Below are 16,023 nucleotides of genomic sequence, written 5' to 3' on the forward strand. Positions count from 1 at the left end.
TTCTGGGGGGGGGGGGGGGGGCGGTGCCACTGCAGGTGGGGAGGGGCGAGGGCGGCGGCATATGCCCGTTCTCGGAAGTGTCTCGGCAGGCTCTCGGAAGTGTCTCGGCAGGCTCTCGGCAGGTTCTCGGAAGTGTCTCGACAGGCTCTCGGAAGTGTCTCGGAAGTGTCTCTGCACCGGGCCGGCCGTCGCCCCCCCAACTCCCTTCGCACGCAGCGCGTTCCACTCCCCGAAGCGAGCGCCGTGGAAGAGGGCCCCTTGCCTGCGGAGCGAGCAGCGGGGAGTGGAACGCGCTGAGGCCGCAAAGAGGGGGGGGGGGGTAATTAAATTTTAATCGCCAGCGGAGCTACGGCGCGCGAGGCCGAGGGCACGCGTCTTAATTATTAGTAATGAATGATTAATTATCGCGCGAGGCCGAGGGCACGCGTCTTGCCGCGGGCGCGCTAGAGAAGGGCCGAGATGTGTTCGGTTTTGGGCATCGAGGAGGAAGGAAGGAAGGAAGGAAGGAATCAGAAGGGCCGAGAGGTGGCATCCTCGAGCATCTAGGCCGCCCTTGCCCCTTCCTCGCCAGCGAGGCGTACCCCACCTGCAGGGAGGCGAATCCACAAGGTCCACGCAAGGCATCCTAGCGGGCCGCGCCCAGAGGGGGGGCGTCCTAGCGTCCTATGGCGATGCCGACGGCGGCGGTGGCGTTGGCGGCGACGCCAACGGTGGCGGTGGTGATGGGCGATGTTGGCGGCGGCGGAGACGGTGGTGGCGGCGGAGACGGTTTTGGCGGTGGAGACGGTGATGGCGGTGGTGGCGGCGAGATGTGGATGGCGGTGGCGAATGGAGACAGCGATGATGGCGGTGGAGTCTCGCCGGCTCGATCTCGCGTCATCTCGGGTCATCTCGCGTCATCTCGCGTCATCTCGGGTCATCTCGGGTCATCTCGCGTCATCTCGGGTCATCTCGCGTCATCTCGCGTCATCTCGGGTCATCTCGCGTCATCTCGCGTCATCTCGGGTCATCTCGCGTCATCTCGCGTCATCTCGGGTCATCTCGCGTCATCTCGCGTCATCTCGCGTCATCTCGCTGCATCTCGCGTCATCTCGCGTCATCTCGCGTCATCTCGCGTCATCTCGCGTCATCTCGGGTCATCTCGCGTCATCTCGCGTCATCTCGCGTCATCTCGCGTCATCTCGGGTCATCTCGCGTCATCTCGCGTCATCTCGCGTCATCTCGGGTCATCTCGCGTCATCTCGGGTCATCTCGCCGGCTCGAGCTCGAGAGTCGGATCGACGCGGCAGATCGAGGCGTGGCCTCCGCGCGCGCGCACGAGCTGCGCGCCGCCCTCGCCTAGCCAAGAAAACGCCGCGCTCAACAACGAAAACAGTCGCCGCGAGCCGCGCGCCGCCCTCGCCGGCGCGCAGCTCGAGCAGCGGCTGCCGCGCCGCGGCCCCCGCGAGGGCCAGCAGACCCTCAGCTGTCGCGCCGAGCGCGCCTGAAAACGAACGCTTGCGGGCGTGAGAGAGAGAGTTTTGTGGGACGAGCGGCTCGGGCCTCTGCTGCTCAATGAGGCCTGAACAAGAAGGTCTGCGATCCCAAGAGAGGTGGGACGAGCGGCGCGGGCCTCTGCTGCTTCGGAGGCCGAGCGTGGTGCAGGACGCGAGCGGCGCGAGCAGAGTGAAGCCGTCGGGGCGGAGGCGCGGCGGGGCCCGCTCGCCACGCACCGCCTCGCCGCGCAGCAGCCGCAGCAACGCCTCGGTCATCGGCTCCGCGGCCGCGGAAACGGCTGCCGCCGCGCCGCCGTCGCCGCCGTCGTCGTCGCGAAGCTTGAAGACGCGCGTCGACTTGCCAAAGACGAGCGAGCGGCCGGCGGCGAGCAGGTGCGGCTTGCGCGGCTCGATTGGCTTGCCCGAGATGTAGGTGCCCTGCGCGGAGCCGAGGTCCGTCACGACGACCGAGCCGGACGCGGAGACGGTGAGCGTCGCCTGCTCGCGCGAGATGGAGGCGTGCGTGAGGAGGATGTCGGCGACGCCCTCCTGCCGCCCCACCGTGTAGCGCCGCTTGCTCGCACTCAGGGCGATGGTCTCGACGATCTCGCCGCCCTTGTAGACGTCCAGGTGTGGCATGAGCGTCGCGGATGGCACCGGAGGCCAATTCTTGAGTCCTCCGGCGTCCTCTCGAGGTATCGAGATACACAAAGCGGCCACTCCCCCCCCCCCCCCGCCGCCACCCCACCCACACTTACACACGCAAAGGTGACCCGCACCTTCCCAACGGTCAGCCAAACGGATTCCCGCCCGCGCTCTCCATCTCGGCAAATGGGTTGCTCTCGGCGCTGGCGCCAGAACCCTGCGGCACCGCCACCGCCGCCGGCTCTGCTGGCGGCGGTCCCAGTGGCGCTCCCAGCGGGTCCAACCCGCCCCCGAGCGGCGACAGCGCAAAATCGCCCCCGAGCGGCGACAGCGCAAAATCGGCGCCGCCGTCCTCGTCAAAAGGCGTCATCGCCGCCCCGGACAGCGAGGCGCCACTCATCCCGCCAATTGGCGCCAGCTCGCCGTGACTGCCCGCCGCACAAAAGGGCGGCGGCGCGGCGCCAAGGTGGGACACGGCGCCGCCAGCACCCGCACCAGCGCCCAGGGGAGCAGCCTCCGGCGGCCAGACCCCCGAAGCCGACAGCTCCCCAGATAGACTGCACCCTCCGGGGGCCTCTGGCTGCGACGGCACGCCACCGCCGAGCGACGGACCCGCACCGCCGACGCCGAGTCCGAAGAGGGCGTCGACGTCGTCCGCCGCCGCGCCGCCGCCGCCGCCGCCGCACGAGGCGAGGGAGGAGTGCAACCCGACCGGAGGCGGGAACGCGCCGGCCGTCGCCGGCGGGGGTGGCGCAGCAGGGGGTGGACACAAGCCGAATCCGTCGAGGAGATCGTCGACGGAGGTCGCGGGGGCGGGGGCGACGGCGGCGGGCGGCGCGTCGTCAAACACGCCGGCGAGGTCGAAGCCTCCTTCAGCCGCTCCCGCCGACCCTCCGCTGTGCTCGCAAGTCTCGAAGGGGTTCGCCCCTGCGCCGCCGCCGCCGTTGCCGTTGCCGCCGCCGCCGCCGCCGTGCGGGGCCAGCCGAGTGCTCTCCGCCATTGCCCACGCTAGCTGCTCCTCCTCGCTGGCGCCGGCGCTGAGCGAGGCCGCCGCCGCAACCGCCGGAGGCGCCGGCGGGGGCGGCGGCGGCGGCGGCCGCCCTGCCGCTGCGCTGCAAACAGCGCCTCCGAAGAGCTCCTCGAGCGACGCGTCAGCGGTTGGAGCGACCAGCACCGGCACCGCGCCCTGGCCGAGCGCGCCGAGAGAAGATACGTCGGGAAAGGCGTCCTCCTCTGCCGGCGGCGGCGGCGTTGCGGCGGGCGCGCCGTCCGCGTCATAAATGAGGGAGCGGAGGGCGGCGACGCAGAGGCCGAAGGCCTGCTCGTCGGTGAACGAGAGGTCGAGCGTCTCCCTCCACGCGGAGGCGCCTGACTCACCACGGACGAGTAAATACCCGCCCTCCTTGCGGCGGCAGCGCTGCGCGCGCACCTCGCAGGACAATCGAGAGGGAGAGGTGCCTCTCGCCGCCGGAGGTGCGCGTGCTCTGGTGACGCTGGAAGACGTGCGACTCGCGACCGATGAGCAGCGCCCGCGCGTCGGCGAGCTGCACCTCCCGCCGCTCGCTCTTTGGACGCAGCTTGGAGACTGGCGGCGCGTCCCATGTCAGGGTGCGCTCGTCGGGCGATAAGGAGAGGACCGTGGTGCGTGAGATGCCGTTGCGGCCGTGCTTAATGACGCGGCTGCCCGCCTTGAGAGCCGCGATGCCCTCTGCGGCGGCCTGTCCCTGCGCGTGCCGGACGCCCTCGCGCGGCGAGTCTGAAGAGGCAGAGGAAGCAGTGCTCGAGCGGCGGCGCGAGAAGGAGACCTTTCGGGCGGCCATGGTGAGGGCCATGACGGCGGGCTGGGCGGGCATCGAGGTCTCCTTTAGGAGCGGGTTGCTCGGACCAACGCGAGCAGGGTTGGAGGGGACGCGCGCAGACGCGGCTGGGGCAGATTTTTCTTCTTTCCTGAAGGCCTGACGAGTTTACGTATTCCCGAGAGGGCGTAATGTGATGCGTATGCATATGGGCCGGCTCATATGTTCTTTTTCCTTTTACGTCGGACAAGACCTCTCGCGCATGTTCCGAAGTGAGGAGCTCCGCTGGCGTGACGAGCCGCAGCGTCGCTGGCGTGAAGAGGAACGGCGCGACGAGCAGCAATGGCGGGGCCAGCTGAGATGGCGCGATGAGCGTTGGCCCGCTGAGCGATGGCACAACAAGCATTGGCGAGGCGAACGATGGCCGCATAGTGACGATCGGCAGGACGATCGGCGCCGCTACAACGATTGTCGGTGCAGAGGCGAGCGCGACTATTACGATCGGCATGATGACTGGCACCACGATCCCAGGCTCGACCATGACCGGCGCGACCAGTACCAGCACCAGTGGCAGCCTCATCAGCACAGCAATCGCCGGATGGGTCTGCCGATCCTCAATGACGAGCAGCAGAGCCACGACGCACTAATGCGCAATGAGCGCCCCTCGTCTAGCCACTGTGCTAACGGTAGTGGCCAGGTCGACCCTCTCAAGTTGACCGCATACATCTCCCACGCTGGCAGCGCTGACGCATTGCTCGCGCTCTTTGCTGCCCACAGCACGAGCTTGAACCACATCCACGCTGCGAATCTGTGGAACAAACTGGGCAAGCAGCGCATCGAGCGGCGGCACGAGGAGCGACTTGAGCAGCTGGTGCAGCGCACGCTCCACCTCGTCTCGTCGTGCGATGCGCGAGCACTGGCGAACATCACCCACGGCGTGGCAAAGTGCGGCCAGCAGGCGAGCGTGGTGCACCCGTTGTTCGTAGCGGTGGCGGAGGCGGCGGTGCGCGGCGGGCTGGCTGGCTTCAACCCTCAGAACCTGGCCAACACGGTGTGGGCGTATGCGACGGCGGGCGTGGCTGCGGACGCGCTGTACGCGGCGGTAGCGGAGGCGGCGGTGCGGAGCGGGCTGGCTGGCTTCACCCCTCAGAACCTTGCCAACACGGTGTGGGCGTATGCGACGGCGGGCGTGGCTGCGGACGCGCTGTACGCGGCGGTGGCTGAGGCGGTGGTGCGCGGCAGGCTGGCTGGCTTCAAGCCACAGGAGCTGGCCAACACGGTGTGGGCGTATGCGACGGCGGGCGTGGCTGCGGACGCGCTGTACGCGGCGGTGGCTGAGGCGGCGGTGCGCAGCGGGCTGACTGGCTTCAACGCTCAGAACCTTGCCAACACGGTATGGGCGTATGCGACGGCGGGCGTGGCTGCGGACGCGCTGTACGTGGCGGTGGCTGAGGCGGTGGTGCGCGGCAGGCTGGCTGGCTTCAAGCCACAGGAGCTGGCCAACACGGTGTGGGCGTATGCGACGGCGGGCGTGGCAGCGGACGCGCTGTACGCGGCGGTGGCGGAGGCGACGGTGCGCGGCAGGCTGGCTGGCTTCAAGCCGCAGGAGCTGGCCAACACAGTGTGGGCGTATGCGACGGCGGGCGTGGCAGCGGACGCGCTGTACGCGGCGGTGGCTGAGGCGACGGTGCGCAGCGGGCTGGCTGGCTTCAAGCCTCAGGACCTGGCCAACACGGTGTGGGCGTATGCGACGGCGGGCGTGGCAGCGGACGCGCTGTATGAGGCGGTGGCGGAGGCGGCGGTGCGCGGCGGGCTGGCTGGCTTCACTCCTCAGGCCCTGGCCAACACGGTGTGGGCGTATGCGACGGCCGACTATTTTCACCAGGCGCTGCTTGCCGACTGCTCGCGTGTGATCAGCGACTCGCTCGCGCGGGATCCCTCAATATGGAGCGAGGAGGAGCGCTCTCAGCTGCACCAGTGGCAGCTCTGGCTCTCCCTTGAGCGAGGAGCAGACGGGCAGCAGTACCTCCTCTCCGAGTCCCAGCGCAAGCTCTGCTGCGACGCCATGCAAGGCACCGAAGTTACGATCTCGCGCTTACAGCGCTCCGTCGCGGCTGCCCTCGCCACCCTCCAGCACGGCTTCGAGGAGGAGTATCTCGAGCCGCGCACTGGCTACTCGCTCGACCTGGCGCTGCCCTCGTCACGCGTCGGCGTTGAGGTGGACGGCCCGTCTCACTTCTTGCTGCCCGACGGCCGGGGTGTGCGCAAACCCAACGGTCCCACGCTGCTCAAGCGGCGCCTCCTTGCGGCGGCTGGCTGGAGTGTGATCAGCGTTCCATTCTACGAATGGTACGGCTTGATTGCCGATGAGCGGCAAGCCTACCTGGAGAGGGCGGTCGCCCCGCTGTGTAGTAGTGACTGTAGCATTGCTTGATGGGGGAGCGGCCGGGGAGGGGAGGGGCAGCGGTGGCGAGGGGCGGCAGCGAGGGGACGGCAGCAAAGGCGGGTGAGGCGAGGCGCCCGCGCTCCTGCGCGGCGGCCGAGGGCCCGACGCGACTGCGCCTCCTCTCTCGCTCATAGGCCGCCGCCGTCTACGCCACGCCGGCGGTGCGCGCGTTCTTTTATATCTTTTCCTGTATCAATTTGTCAGATGCGGAGAGATATACGAGAAGAGACATGCGCATGTGCATGTGCATATGTGCACCACTATAGTCTGGCTGCATGCGCAAACCAAGACGTACGAAAGACTTCGGCGTAACAAGAAAACATTTTGCAGCCTGGCCTACCGGCTATTCCGCCGCTCCCGCCCCTCAGCCTCGATCCGCTCCCACACGCCCTCGACCTGCTCCGCCGCGAGCTGCACCGCCGCCGCGCTCGGGGCCTCGCCCAGCTGCGGCGAACCCGCGGCCGCGCCGGGGAGCAGCGAGCCCACCGCCTGCGCGAGCACGCCGCGCAGCTCGTCGCGCGCGCCCGCGTTCCACGTCCTGCCCCCCGAGGTGTGCTCCGCGTCGGCGACCGCGACGATGCCGTCGGGCGCCCCCTCGAGGGCGGCGCGGAAGCCCTGCGTCAGCATCGCGCAGAAGCTGTCCGAGACGACCGCTCCGTGGATTGGATCGGCCACAAGCGACACCGTCACCGCCGCCGCCGCCGCTCGCAAAGCCTCGCCGCCCTCCCCGCCCTCCCCGCCCTCGCCGCCGAGCAACGCCAGCACCAGCACCAGCAAGCCGCCGCCGTCGACGAGGGTGCGGACGGCGTGGTGTGAGCGGCGCAGCCAGCCGCCGAGGCTGAGGAGGGCGGGGGGGGCTGCGGCTGGCGCAGAGGCGCAGAGCGCGAGCGGAGCGAAGACCTCCTCGGGAGAGAGGGCGTCGGCGTGGGCCGCGCTGCGGCAGAGCGTGTCCAGCACCTGAGGACATGTCTCGGACATGTCACGGACGTGTCCTGGACATTGCGCTGCGGCAGAGCGTGTCCAGCACCCGCAGCGGCTCCAGAGTGCGCAAGAGCAAGAGGGCGCCGGCCGCGAGCCTGCGCGCCTGCGCCGCCTCGGCCGCCGCGTGCAGCGGCGGGTGCGCCTCGAGCACGAGGGCGACGGAGGTCCACATCTGCTTCAGGTTGGCGGCGGCGCCCTGCGCCTCGGCGCTCCGGTGCGCGCCCTCCGCCTGCAAGCGGCCGAGGAAGGCCGCCTCGGCGGAGAGCGCCGCGACGAACGCTTTCAGTAGATCCGCAGCCTCCGTCGGCCCGACGCCTGCGCCGGACGCCGCGTTGAAGTGCGCCACGTACACTCCGCCCACGCGCAAGCCCCCGCCTGCGTCGGCCACCGGAGGGTGCCGCTCGTCGAGGCCGGCGGAGCTCCACTCGAAGGCCGCGGGCTGGTCGGAGCTCGCGATCCAAGAGACGAGGGGAGAGAGCTCGACCGCGAGCGCCGCCACCATCGCGTCACGCTCCGCCGGGCCCCACGCGAGCCGCGCGGACGCGTGGGTCGCGTCGTAGAAGGCCACCGCCGCCGCCGCGCCGCCGCCGCCGCCGCCGCCGCCGCTCGCCGCGTCAGCGTCCGCGCCATCGGCGCCTCCTGCCGCGAAGAAGCGGGCGACGAGCGGCCGGCAGCTCAAGTGCTCCAGCACGCTAGCCGCCTCCTCGGCCGCCGCGCCACCGCCGCCGCCGCCGCCGCGCAGCAAAGCGCCGAGGGAGCTGGCCGCCGCCTCGCGAGCCTCGAGCGGCGCAGAGGCGGCGCCAAAGAGGGCGAGCAGCGAGAGAAGCACGCCGCCGCGCACGAGCCGCGCCGCCGCCGCCGCGCAGCTGCTGCAGAGGCCGCGGAGGGCGAGCACCGCATGCACGGCGACCTCGTCTCTCGCCGTTGAGTGGAGGAGCAACTGCGCCGCGCAGACGGCGTCGCATGCCCACGGGCCCGGCGAGGCGCGCGCGAGCGCCCGCAGACCGCGCAGCGCCGGCAGCGCGAGGGGCGGCGCCGCGGTGCGGACAAGCTTGAGGAGCAAGGCGGCGACCCTCGTTGTGTCGGCGGGGCCGTCCGCCGGGCTGGCCGCCGCAAGGTCGCGCTCCAAGAGGGTGGCGAGGGCGCCAGCCCGGACGCCGAGCGCAGAGCTGAGCGTGTCGTCGGGCTGCACGCCGCTGTACACGCCGCCCGGCGCTGCGAGCGGCAGCGGCGGGAGGAGGGACAGCTCGGGCGACGCGGCGGCGACCATCGCGGCGAGGAGGCGGCCGCCATCGGGCAGCGGCGGCAGCGGCGTGCCCGATGGCGGCGCGCCGCCTGCCTGCGCGCCGTACGCGCGAAGGAAGACGCCGAACACCGCCGGCTCGCCGCGCAGCTGTGCAAAGTCCGGCCCCGCCTCGCGCCACGCCCAGGGCCGCCGCGAGGGGAGCGCGCCGAGGGCGACACGCTGCGACGCAACCTCCGCGTGGAGCGTGTCGCGCATGCTGTCGCTCCAAAAGACCGTCGCGGAGCTCTCGGTGGCGTGCAGCGTGGCGAGAAAGGCTGCTGGCGAAGCGAGGCGCGTGGCGAGGCCCGGCGTGAGGAACCGTGCGCAGAGTGATCGCAAAGCCGGCCGCCCCTCGCCGTCCCCGTCGCCGTCCTCGACGACGACCGCACCGCCGCGCGCGTCGCTCAGCAGCCGCAAGCAGCAAGCCGCGAGCAGCGCCAGCCGCCGCTTGCAGCCGACTCGCCCCCCACTGGCCTCGCCGCCCTCGCCTGCCCCCTCTGCCAGGCAGAGCTCGAGCAGCAGCAGCGGGGCGCCCGCGTCGGCGGCGGCGAGGGCGAGCGCTTCGTCGGAGGCGGCGAGGCAGAGGCACTCGAGCAAGCGGCAGGCCGCACGAGGCTGCGGCAGCGGCAAACCCGCCGCGGGCATCAAGGACAAGAGCACCGCGAGCGTGTCCGGAGCGCTGGCGGCGAGGTCTCGGCGGCCCCGCTGGCTGCCGAGGAGGAGGCAGAGGCTGCGGAGGAGGCTGCTCACGAGGACGTCCCCGCCCTCCCCGCAGCCCACGCCGCCGCCGACGCTGGCCGTGGTCGCCACGCAGCGCCAGCGGCCGCCGCTGCGGAGCAGGGGAAGCAGCACCTCCAGCACCGCGGCCGCGGCGCCCATGGAGGCGCACGCCTCCAGGGGAGGGTTCTGGTGCTGTGGGGGTAGGGGAGGGTTGCCGCCGTCCGACCACTCGCAGGCGGGCCAATCGGGCGGCAAGGCACGCGGCTCGCCGTCGGCCGCGGGAGGCTCCGCCGCCGCGCCGCTGCACGCCCCCTCCGCCACGGCCGACGACCAGCTCTCGATCCGCGCAACCTCGGCCGGGCTGCTCGCCTCGAGGAGCGCGCAGAGCATCCGCGCCGCGCACACCGCGGTCTGCTCCGCCGCCGCGGGCAGCGACCCCTCCGCCGGCGGCCGCGTCGGGCAGAGCGCACTCAGCGCGCCGAGCCGCACGCACGCCAGAAGGGCGGCGAGCGGGGGCGGCGGGAGGAGAGTGAGCGACGGGTGGCGGCCTCCGTGCCGCCCGAGCAGCAGTGCGTACGCCTCGAGCAGCAGCGCGCGGTGGCCCTCCTCCTCGCCGCCGCGCAACGACCCGCCCGCGGCGGCCAGCGTCGCCGCCTCTGTCGCAACCTTGCCCTCCGCCGCAGCGGCCGCCCGAGCAGCCTCCTCCTCCGCCTCCGCCTCCCGCCGTGCGATCGCCTCCGCCTCCTCCTCCCACTGCGCCGCCTCGTGCGTCGCCAGCGCCTCCGCCAGCTCCGCCTCCGCATCCTCCGCCAGCGCCGCGCTCAGCTGCGCAAGCGGGCCCTCCTCCTCGCGGCCCTCCTCCTCGCCCCGCAGCGGCGTCGCCTCCTCCTCGTCTCCTGCTCCCTGCGCCTTCGCGTGGAGCGGCGGCGGGAGCGGCGGCGGCCGAGGCGGCGGGAGCGGCGGCGGGAGCGGCGGCGGCGGCCGAGGCGAAGGCCGAGGAGGAACGGACTCCACCGAGTCCCCGCCAGCCTCCGAGACCGTCGTGAGCGGTGAGAGGGGCGTCGGGGCGTCTTCCTCCTCTGCCGTGACGTCCGCAGCGAGCGCCTCGGCCGCGTCCGTCTCCCCCGCCCCAGTCCACCCCGCTACCCTCGCCACCGCCGCTAGCCGCTCCTCCCTCACCCGACGCATCTCCTCTTGCACCTGTCGCGTGCTGGCTGCCGTCGTGCCTATCGCCGCCTCCTTCGCCACCGCCGCATGCGCCTCTAGTCCCCGCCCCTCCTCGGTCCCCTCCTCGCCCCCCTCCTCGGCAGCCTCCTCCGCGCCGCCCCCCACCGCCGCGTCGTCGCCTCCCGCGAAGTCGCTCAGCTGCACGAGCGCCTCGAGCAACTGCTCGCCCCACCCGGCCGGCGAGGCGAGCTCCGTGCCGCCGCCGCAAGCGATGAAGAGCCGGACGTACAGCCCGCCCACGAGGAGCTCCGCCGCCTAGACACTTCCTAGACACTTCCTAGACACTTCCTAGGCGTACAGCCCGCCCGCGAGGAGCTCCGCCGCCTGCTCGGGGTAGACGACGCGCGGCGGCGTGCCGATGGAGTACGGCCTGTCCTCGGGTCTGGGGCCGCCCCCCGTCCGCGAGGCGACCAGCTCGGCGCAGAACGGCGCGACGGCGCGGAGGAGCGCCTCGTGCACAAAAAGAGCTGTCAACAGAAGAGCTGTGAATAGAAGAGCTGCGAACAGGACGGCGCGGAAAGAGCGCCTCGTGCAGCGTGGTGCGGAGCGAGGCGCCCCACAGAGTGTTTGGCGACGGGTTGTCCGAGCAAAACGCATCGAGGAAGTCGCGCGGCTCCGGCGCCTCGAGGCGGGACACGAAGTTACTTAATAAATACGAATTACTCATATTTAATTAATAATTACGGCGCCTCGAGGCGGGACACGAGGCCGGCGGGGAGGAGCGAGGCGAGCAACGGCGGCGCGCCGGCGGGCTCATACGAGTTGTGGTACGCGTGCAGAAAATGCGCCTTCGCGGGGGCTCCGAGAAGGCTAAAGGGAGGGGCCTATCAGCGGGGAACATCTGCACGCGGGATGGGTGAGTGCGCCGCTGCAAAGAGCATCCGCCCCTCCGACGGCGAGGCGGAGAGGAGGACGAAGAGCGGAGCGCCCGAGGGCCGCAATGCCTCGCGAGCCGGTTGCCTAGTGAACTACGACTCCGTAATTAGTCATAGCTCATTAATAATTGCAGCGCCTCGCAAGCCGGCGGCCTAGTGGGTTACTCGGCAGCCGGTGACTCGAGCTGAGTGAGATCGCCTCGCCACGCGAGCAGGCTCTGCCAAGAGTCGCACAGCTCCAGCAGCAGCTCAATCAGCCGCGCGAGCACGGCGGGCCGCTCGGCGGACAGAAGCGCCGCCGCCAGCCTGCCGGCGTTTGGCGCGCAAGCGAGTCGCCGCGCCAGCCGCGGGCTCGCGCGCGCCACGCCCTGCAGGAGCTCGAGCGCGACTGCCACGGCGCCGTACAGCGACTCCTCCCCCCCCACCTACGCACAACCTTCGCGTGCCGCCGCAGCCTCTCACAAGCCCGCACAACACACACACACCCCTCGCCGACTGGCACGCTGCACGGCTGCGGCTCGTCCCGCCGCCGCCGCCGCCGCCGCCGCCGTCCGCCTTCGCCCCGTTGCCATTGGCCGCCGCCCCTCCACCCCCCGCCGCCCCTCCACCCCCCGCCGCCCCTCCACCCCCCGCCGCCCCTCCACCCCCCGCCGCCCCTCCACCCCCCGCCGCCCCTCCACCCCCCGCCGCCTCCGCCCCCTGCTTGCCGTCTGCCCCCTCGCCCTCGGAGGAGAGTTGGGCCAGCGCGGCGGCGGTGTGCGCATCCTGTTCACAGCTCTTCTGTTCACAGCTCCTCTCTCCACAGCTCGTGCGGCGGCGAGGTGCGCATACCTCGTGCAGCGGCAAGCGCGCGAGCAGGCCGGTGAGCGCCTCGAGGCCTCCCGCCTCCGCCAGGGGCAGCGCGTTGGCCGGCGCCGCCAGCAGCGACACTCGCAGCGTGTCGAGCGCAGCGTGCAGCTGCGGCACCGGCAGCGCGGGCCGGCGCAGCAGCGAGACGAGCCAAGCGAGGCACGGCAGCGGTGCGCCGTGCGGGGAGCACGAGGCGGCGTAGCTCACCCCGAGCGCGCGGAGCAGCGGAACTAGGCGCGCGCCGTCCGCCTCTGCCGCACAAGCCGCACCCACCGCGGCGACGAAGCCGGGGGGCACGGGAGGGCCGCACCCCTCCGCCTCCGGCCGCCGCCCGCTCAGCGCCTTGACGAGAGGGCCGAGGTAGTAGGGCGCGACGTACGCCTCCGCCTCGACGGGCGGGTACTTGACACGAAACGAGCCGCCCTCCCACTCCGCCTCGCCCGCCGCCGCCGCGCGCCCACCCGCCGCGCGCGCGATCGCGTGCTGCTGCTCGAGCTCGGCCAGCTCTCTGCCGCACGCGTCGTGCAGCGCCGCCTAACTCATTCGCTCTTCGTTAGCTCTGCTAACTAGCTAAATCTCTGCTCGTCGTGCAGCGCCGCCAGCTCCGATGGGTCCCAGACGAGGCGCGGCTCGTACGCAGCCGTGCCGAGCGCCTCCCACAGCGCGGGCCAGTTCCCGGCGGGCAGCTCGTCGGCGTGCCGCACCTGCGGGCCGCCGGAGGTCTGAAGCGGCGCGACTCGACGCCCCTCTGCGGGCGGGCGGTGGTCGGCGGGGCGCACCGCACGCACGAACCGCTCCTTCTCGGCGCGGCTGCCGAGCCGCCGCAGCTTGCCGGCGAGGCATGCGGCCGCCTAATCCATTCACTCTGCATTGGCGGTGCTCCGACTTCGCTCTGAACTCGGCGAGGCACGCGGCCGCCGCTCGCGACTCTGCGGTGCCCCGTCCGGCGGCTCCCCCGTCCGGCTCGAGGCTCGCGAGGCGCGCCTGCAGAGGCGGCGTAGAGAAGGGTCAGGGGAGACATTGCCCGCCCGACGGCCCCTCGAGCGCCTCTCGAGGCTCTGCGAGCCGCGCCAGCTTCCGCTCGAGCGCCGCCGGCTCGGGCGGAGGCGTGGCTGGCGGAGGCCGCTCGAGGTGCCTAATCAATTCATGACTTGAATTCTCTGGCCGAATTCATTGACTAACTCTGGCGGAGGGCGCTCGAGGCGCCTCTCGACCAGCGCAGGCGGCACCATCCTGCCCAGCTGGCCGAGGGCGGGCGGGCAGCAGTCGCACAGCAGACCGACTAGGCGGCGGCACGCCTCGTCCTCAGGGAGGGCAGCGCCCTCGCCGCCTTCGCCGCGCGGGCTCTCGATGCGCACGCTCTTGGCCTTGGTCTTCCGTGCGGCGGGCGCCTCCTCCCACTGATGCCGCGGCCCCGATGGCGTGCGCACCAGCCGCTCGACGGGTGCGCCCGTCGCCAGGGGGAGCAGCCAGAGGAGCGCGCCTGCAGGACGGCTCCGAGAAGAGTCACTGCTAGCCTCGCAGGGCAGCGGAGGTCCACGGCAGCCGCGCCGCAGCGGGCGGCGGAGAGTTGGGCGGCGCGGTACTGCGCCTCGTCGCACTCGAGCAGCACCGCCTGGAGGAAGGTTCCGAGAAGGTTCCGAGAAGGTACTGCGCCTCGTCGCACTCGAGCAGCGCCGCCTGCAGCACCGCCTGCGCGCGCCGCCGCACCGAGCCGCATGGGTGGCAGCACAGCCGCAGCAGGGTGAGCGCCTGGCGGCGCGCGACGAGTTGACGGATGAGCCGATGCCCCAAAAAGAGAGTGCGCAACCCCAGAGAGTCGAACTGGTCGAGCGCCTGCGGTCTATCTCCCCCATATCTCCCCCTATCTCCCCCTATCTCGAGCTGGTCGAGCGCCTGCGGTCTATCTCCCCCATATCTCCCCCATATCTCCCCCTATACCGAGCTGGTCGAGCGCCTGCGGTCTATCTCCCCCATATCTCCCCATATCTCCCCCATATCTCCCCATATCTCGAGCTGGTCGAGCGCCTGTGGCGAGAGGCCGTCGCAGAGCGAGAGCGTGAGGCCGTACTCGGTCGACGCCTCTCGCGTCGAGAGCAGCGAGACGAGGATCTCGAGCAGCGGCTCGCCCACCTCGCGCCGCAGCGAGCGGAGCCGCGGCGCGGCGGTGCCGAGCGAGCCGACTAGAGACGCGAGCGCCGCTGCGCCGCCGCAGAGGTGAAAGTGCGCTCGCGCGGCGCGCTCGAGCTTCTCGTCCGCGTCGCCGCTGGCGTCGGGAAGCCGGACGATGGCGAGGACGAGGTCGAGGAGCGCACCCAGCCGCGTCGGCCCCTCGCCCACCGCCGAGGCGACGCCGTGCGGCGGAGGCAGGCAGCCCCGCAGCAGAGGCTGGAGCGGGTGGCGTGGGAGGAGGGCATAGAGGCCGCGGGCACCGAGCAGCCGCGCCGTCGCGCTCAGCAGCGGCCCTATCGAAGGCGAAGGGCAGGCGAGCTCCGTCTCGCAGAGGCAAAGCATCATCTCTAGGATGCGCTTATCTGAGAGCAGGCTCAGCGACGAGCGCTCCACCTCCGCCACGACCTCGCTCACCGCGCTGTAGTCTCGCGCGACCCGCTGCAGCCGCGCGAGCACGGCGTTGTTGAGCGCCGCCGACTCGCGACGAGATTGGAAGATGTGCTTCAACATGGCAAGCACGCCGTGCCGGCCAGCTGTGTACAGGGAAGCGAGCAGTCAAGAATTACGCACGCGCCCTCAGCGGAGCTGGGAAGAGGACCGCCGCAAGCGGCGTGGCGTGGAGCGGTTGAGCATCCCTCCGGGGGCCCCTCTGCGCCGGGGAGGCGTTGTTGGAGGCTAGGACGCAAGCGTCCGTCGCCCTTTTCAAACTCGGGGCCCACTCCGCTACGCTCCGACCCGAATTTGGAGGGCCTAAAAGTTTAAGGTGTTGCTGCGCAAAAGGGGTCGGACAGGGCGCAGCTCATGCTAAGAGCTAGAAGGGGAGCTAGAGAGAACGACTACCCTGTCCCGTTATTGCGTACACCAACACCACAAAAGCTCTCTCTCTCCTGTCCTCACTCTCTCAGAGGGAGGGGGGTCACAATTACCGAGTCTCTCGACTAGCTGCCACGTTGCCGACCGAGAGCGGATATCCTCCTGCTCCGCAAGGAGGGTGGCCAAGGCTAAAGTCTTGCCGCACTCATTCTCCTCGGTTGAAGAGCTCGTCGGAGGCTGCGTCACGACGGGAGGGTCGCGACAGCAGTCCTCGGGCGAGCCGAGGCGCATGTCCAACCAGCACTGGGACTCGTTGTGACGGCAGACGCCGGCTGCCTCTCCAACCGCTTCTGCAGCGTCCTTCTTTGCCCGTGCATGGGCTCGATCCGATTCCGCAGCGTGTCGTCCCCAGCGGCGGTGCTGCGCGGGAGGCGGCCGCGGGCACGCTGGGCTCAGCTGAAGGCTTGCGTCCGTCCACGGCCCAGATCATGGTTTCTGCGCGGTATTCGGATTTTGCTTTTTGTTCGTGTGGGGGTATATTGCAGATTTGTCAATGGTACCGCGTCTGCGACGCGGGCGCCTTGCGAGCAGAGCCCTTAGGACACCCGTTATAAATAAAATGGACACCTCTACTAGGAGATGGGTAAAAAGGAACAGGCCCGCCTCCGCCTCCTCCGCCATCCCCTTCCTTGCTCCCCTGCTACCCCCTCCCTCCCCCCCCCCTCCCCCCCCCTCCCTC

At 71.1% G+C, this 16,023-nt stretch overlaps 5 protein-coding genes across 5 annotated transcripts in view; 1 reads left to right on the plus strand and 4 right to left on the minus strand.

The window, feature by feature from the left end:
• The window catches only part of EMIHUDRAFT_233392 (hypothetical protein), a gene marked incomplete at both ends in the record, with an annotated part of 3,193 nt that extends 1,079 nt beyond the window's left edge, over positions 1-2,114 (minus strand). The window contains 2 exons of the mRNA XM_005782210.1: positions 178-262; positions 1,834-2,114. Of these exons, the coding sequence (XP_005782267.1) occupies positions 178-262; positions 1,834-2,114 (366 nt within the window). The remainder of the gene's footprint in view (positions 1-177; positions 263-1,833) is intronic.
• Positions 2,115-4,118: 2,004 nt separating this feature from the next.
• Positions 4,119-6,350, plus strand: EMIHUDRAFT_233394 (hypothetical protein; the record flags this gene model as incomplete). The annotated part of the gene is made up of 2 exons (XM_005782211.1): positions 4,119-4,816; positions 5,834-6,350. The coding sequence occupies 2 exons, from the start codon at positions 4,119-4,121 to the stop codon at positions 6,348-6,350; spliced, it is 1,215 nt and encodes a 404-aa protein (XP_005782268.1).
• A 477-nt stretch (positions 6,351-6,827) lies between these two features.
• EMIHUDRAFT_442646 (hypothetical protein) lies at positions 6,828-8,425 on the minus strand (the record flags this gene model as incomplete). Its single annotated transcript, XM_005782212.1, has 2 exons — positions 7,390-8,425; positions 6,828-7,319 (listed from the first exon to the last, which is right to left on the minus strand). Coding segments are annotated over exons 1-2 (948 nt in total), but the record flags the coding sequence as incomplete, so codon positions are not given.
• Positions 8,426-10,863: 2,438 nt separating this feature from the next.
• Positions 10,864-11,242, minus strand: EMIHUDRAFT_233396 (hypothetical protein; the record flags this gene model as incomplete). The annotated part of the gene is made up of 2 exons (XM_005782213.1): positions 10,864-11,025; positions 11,081-11,242. The coding sequence occupies 2 exons, from the start codon at positions 11,240-11,242 to the stop codon at positions 10,864-10,866; spliced, it is 324 nt and encodes a 107-aa protein (XP_005782270.1).
• A 369-nt stretch (positions 11,243-11,611) lies between these two features.
• Positions 11,612-14,981, minus strand: EMIHUDRAFT_233397 (hypothetical protein; the record flags this gene model as incomplete). The annotated part of the gene is made up of 7 exons (XM_005782214.1): positions 11,612-11,875; positions 12,282-12,701; positions 12,920-13,003; positions 13,079-13,150; positions 13,451-13,782; positions 13,901-14,051; positions 14,433-14,981. 7 exons carry the CDS (start codon positions 14,979-14,981, stop codon positions 11,612-11,614), a joined length of 1,872 nt encoding a protein of 623 aa, XP_005782271.1.
• Between the last annotated feature and the right edge of the window lie 1,042 nt (positions 14,982-16,023).

The sequence above is a fragment of the Emiliania huxleyi genome, assembly GCF_000372725.1.
Source record: "Emiliania huxleyi CCMP1516 chromosome Unknown EMIHUscaffold_191, whole genome shotgun sequence".
Lineage (NCBI taxonomy): Eukaryota > Haptophyta > Isochrysidales > Noelaerhabdaceae > Emiliania > Emiliania huxleyi.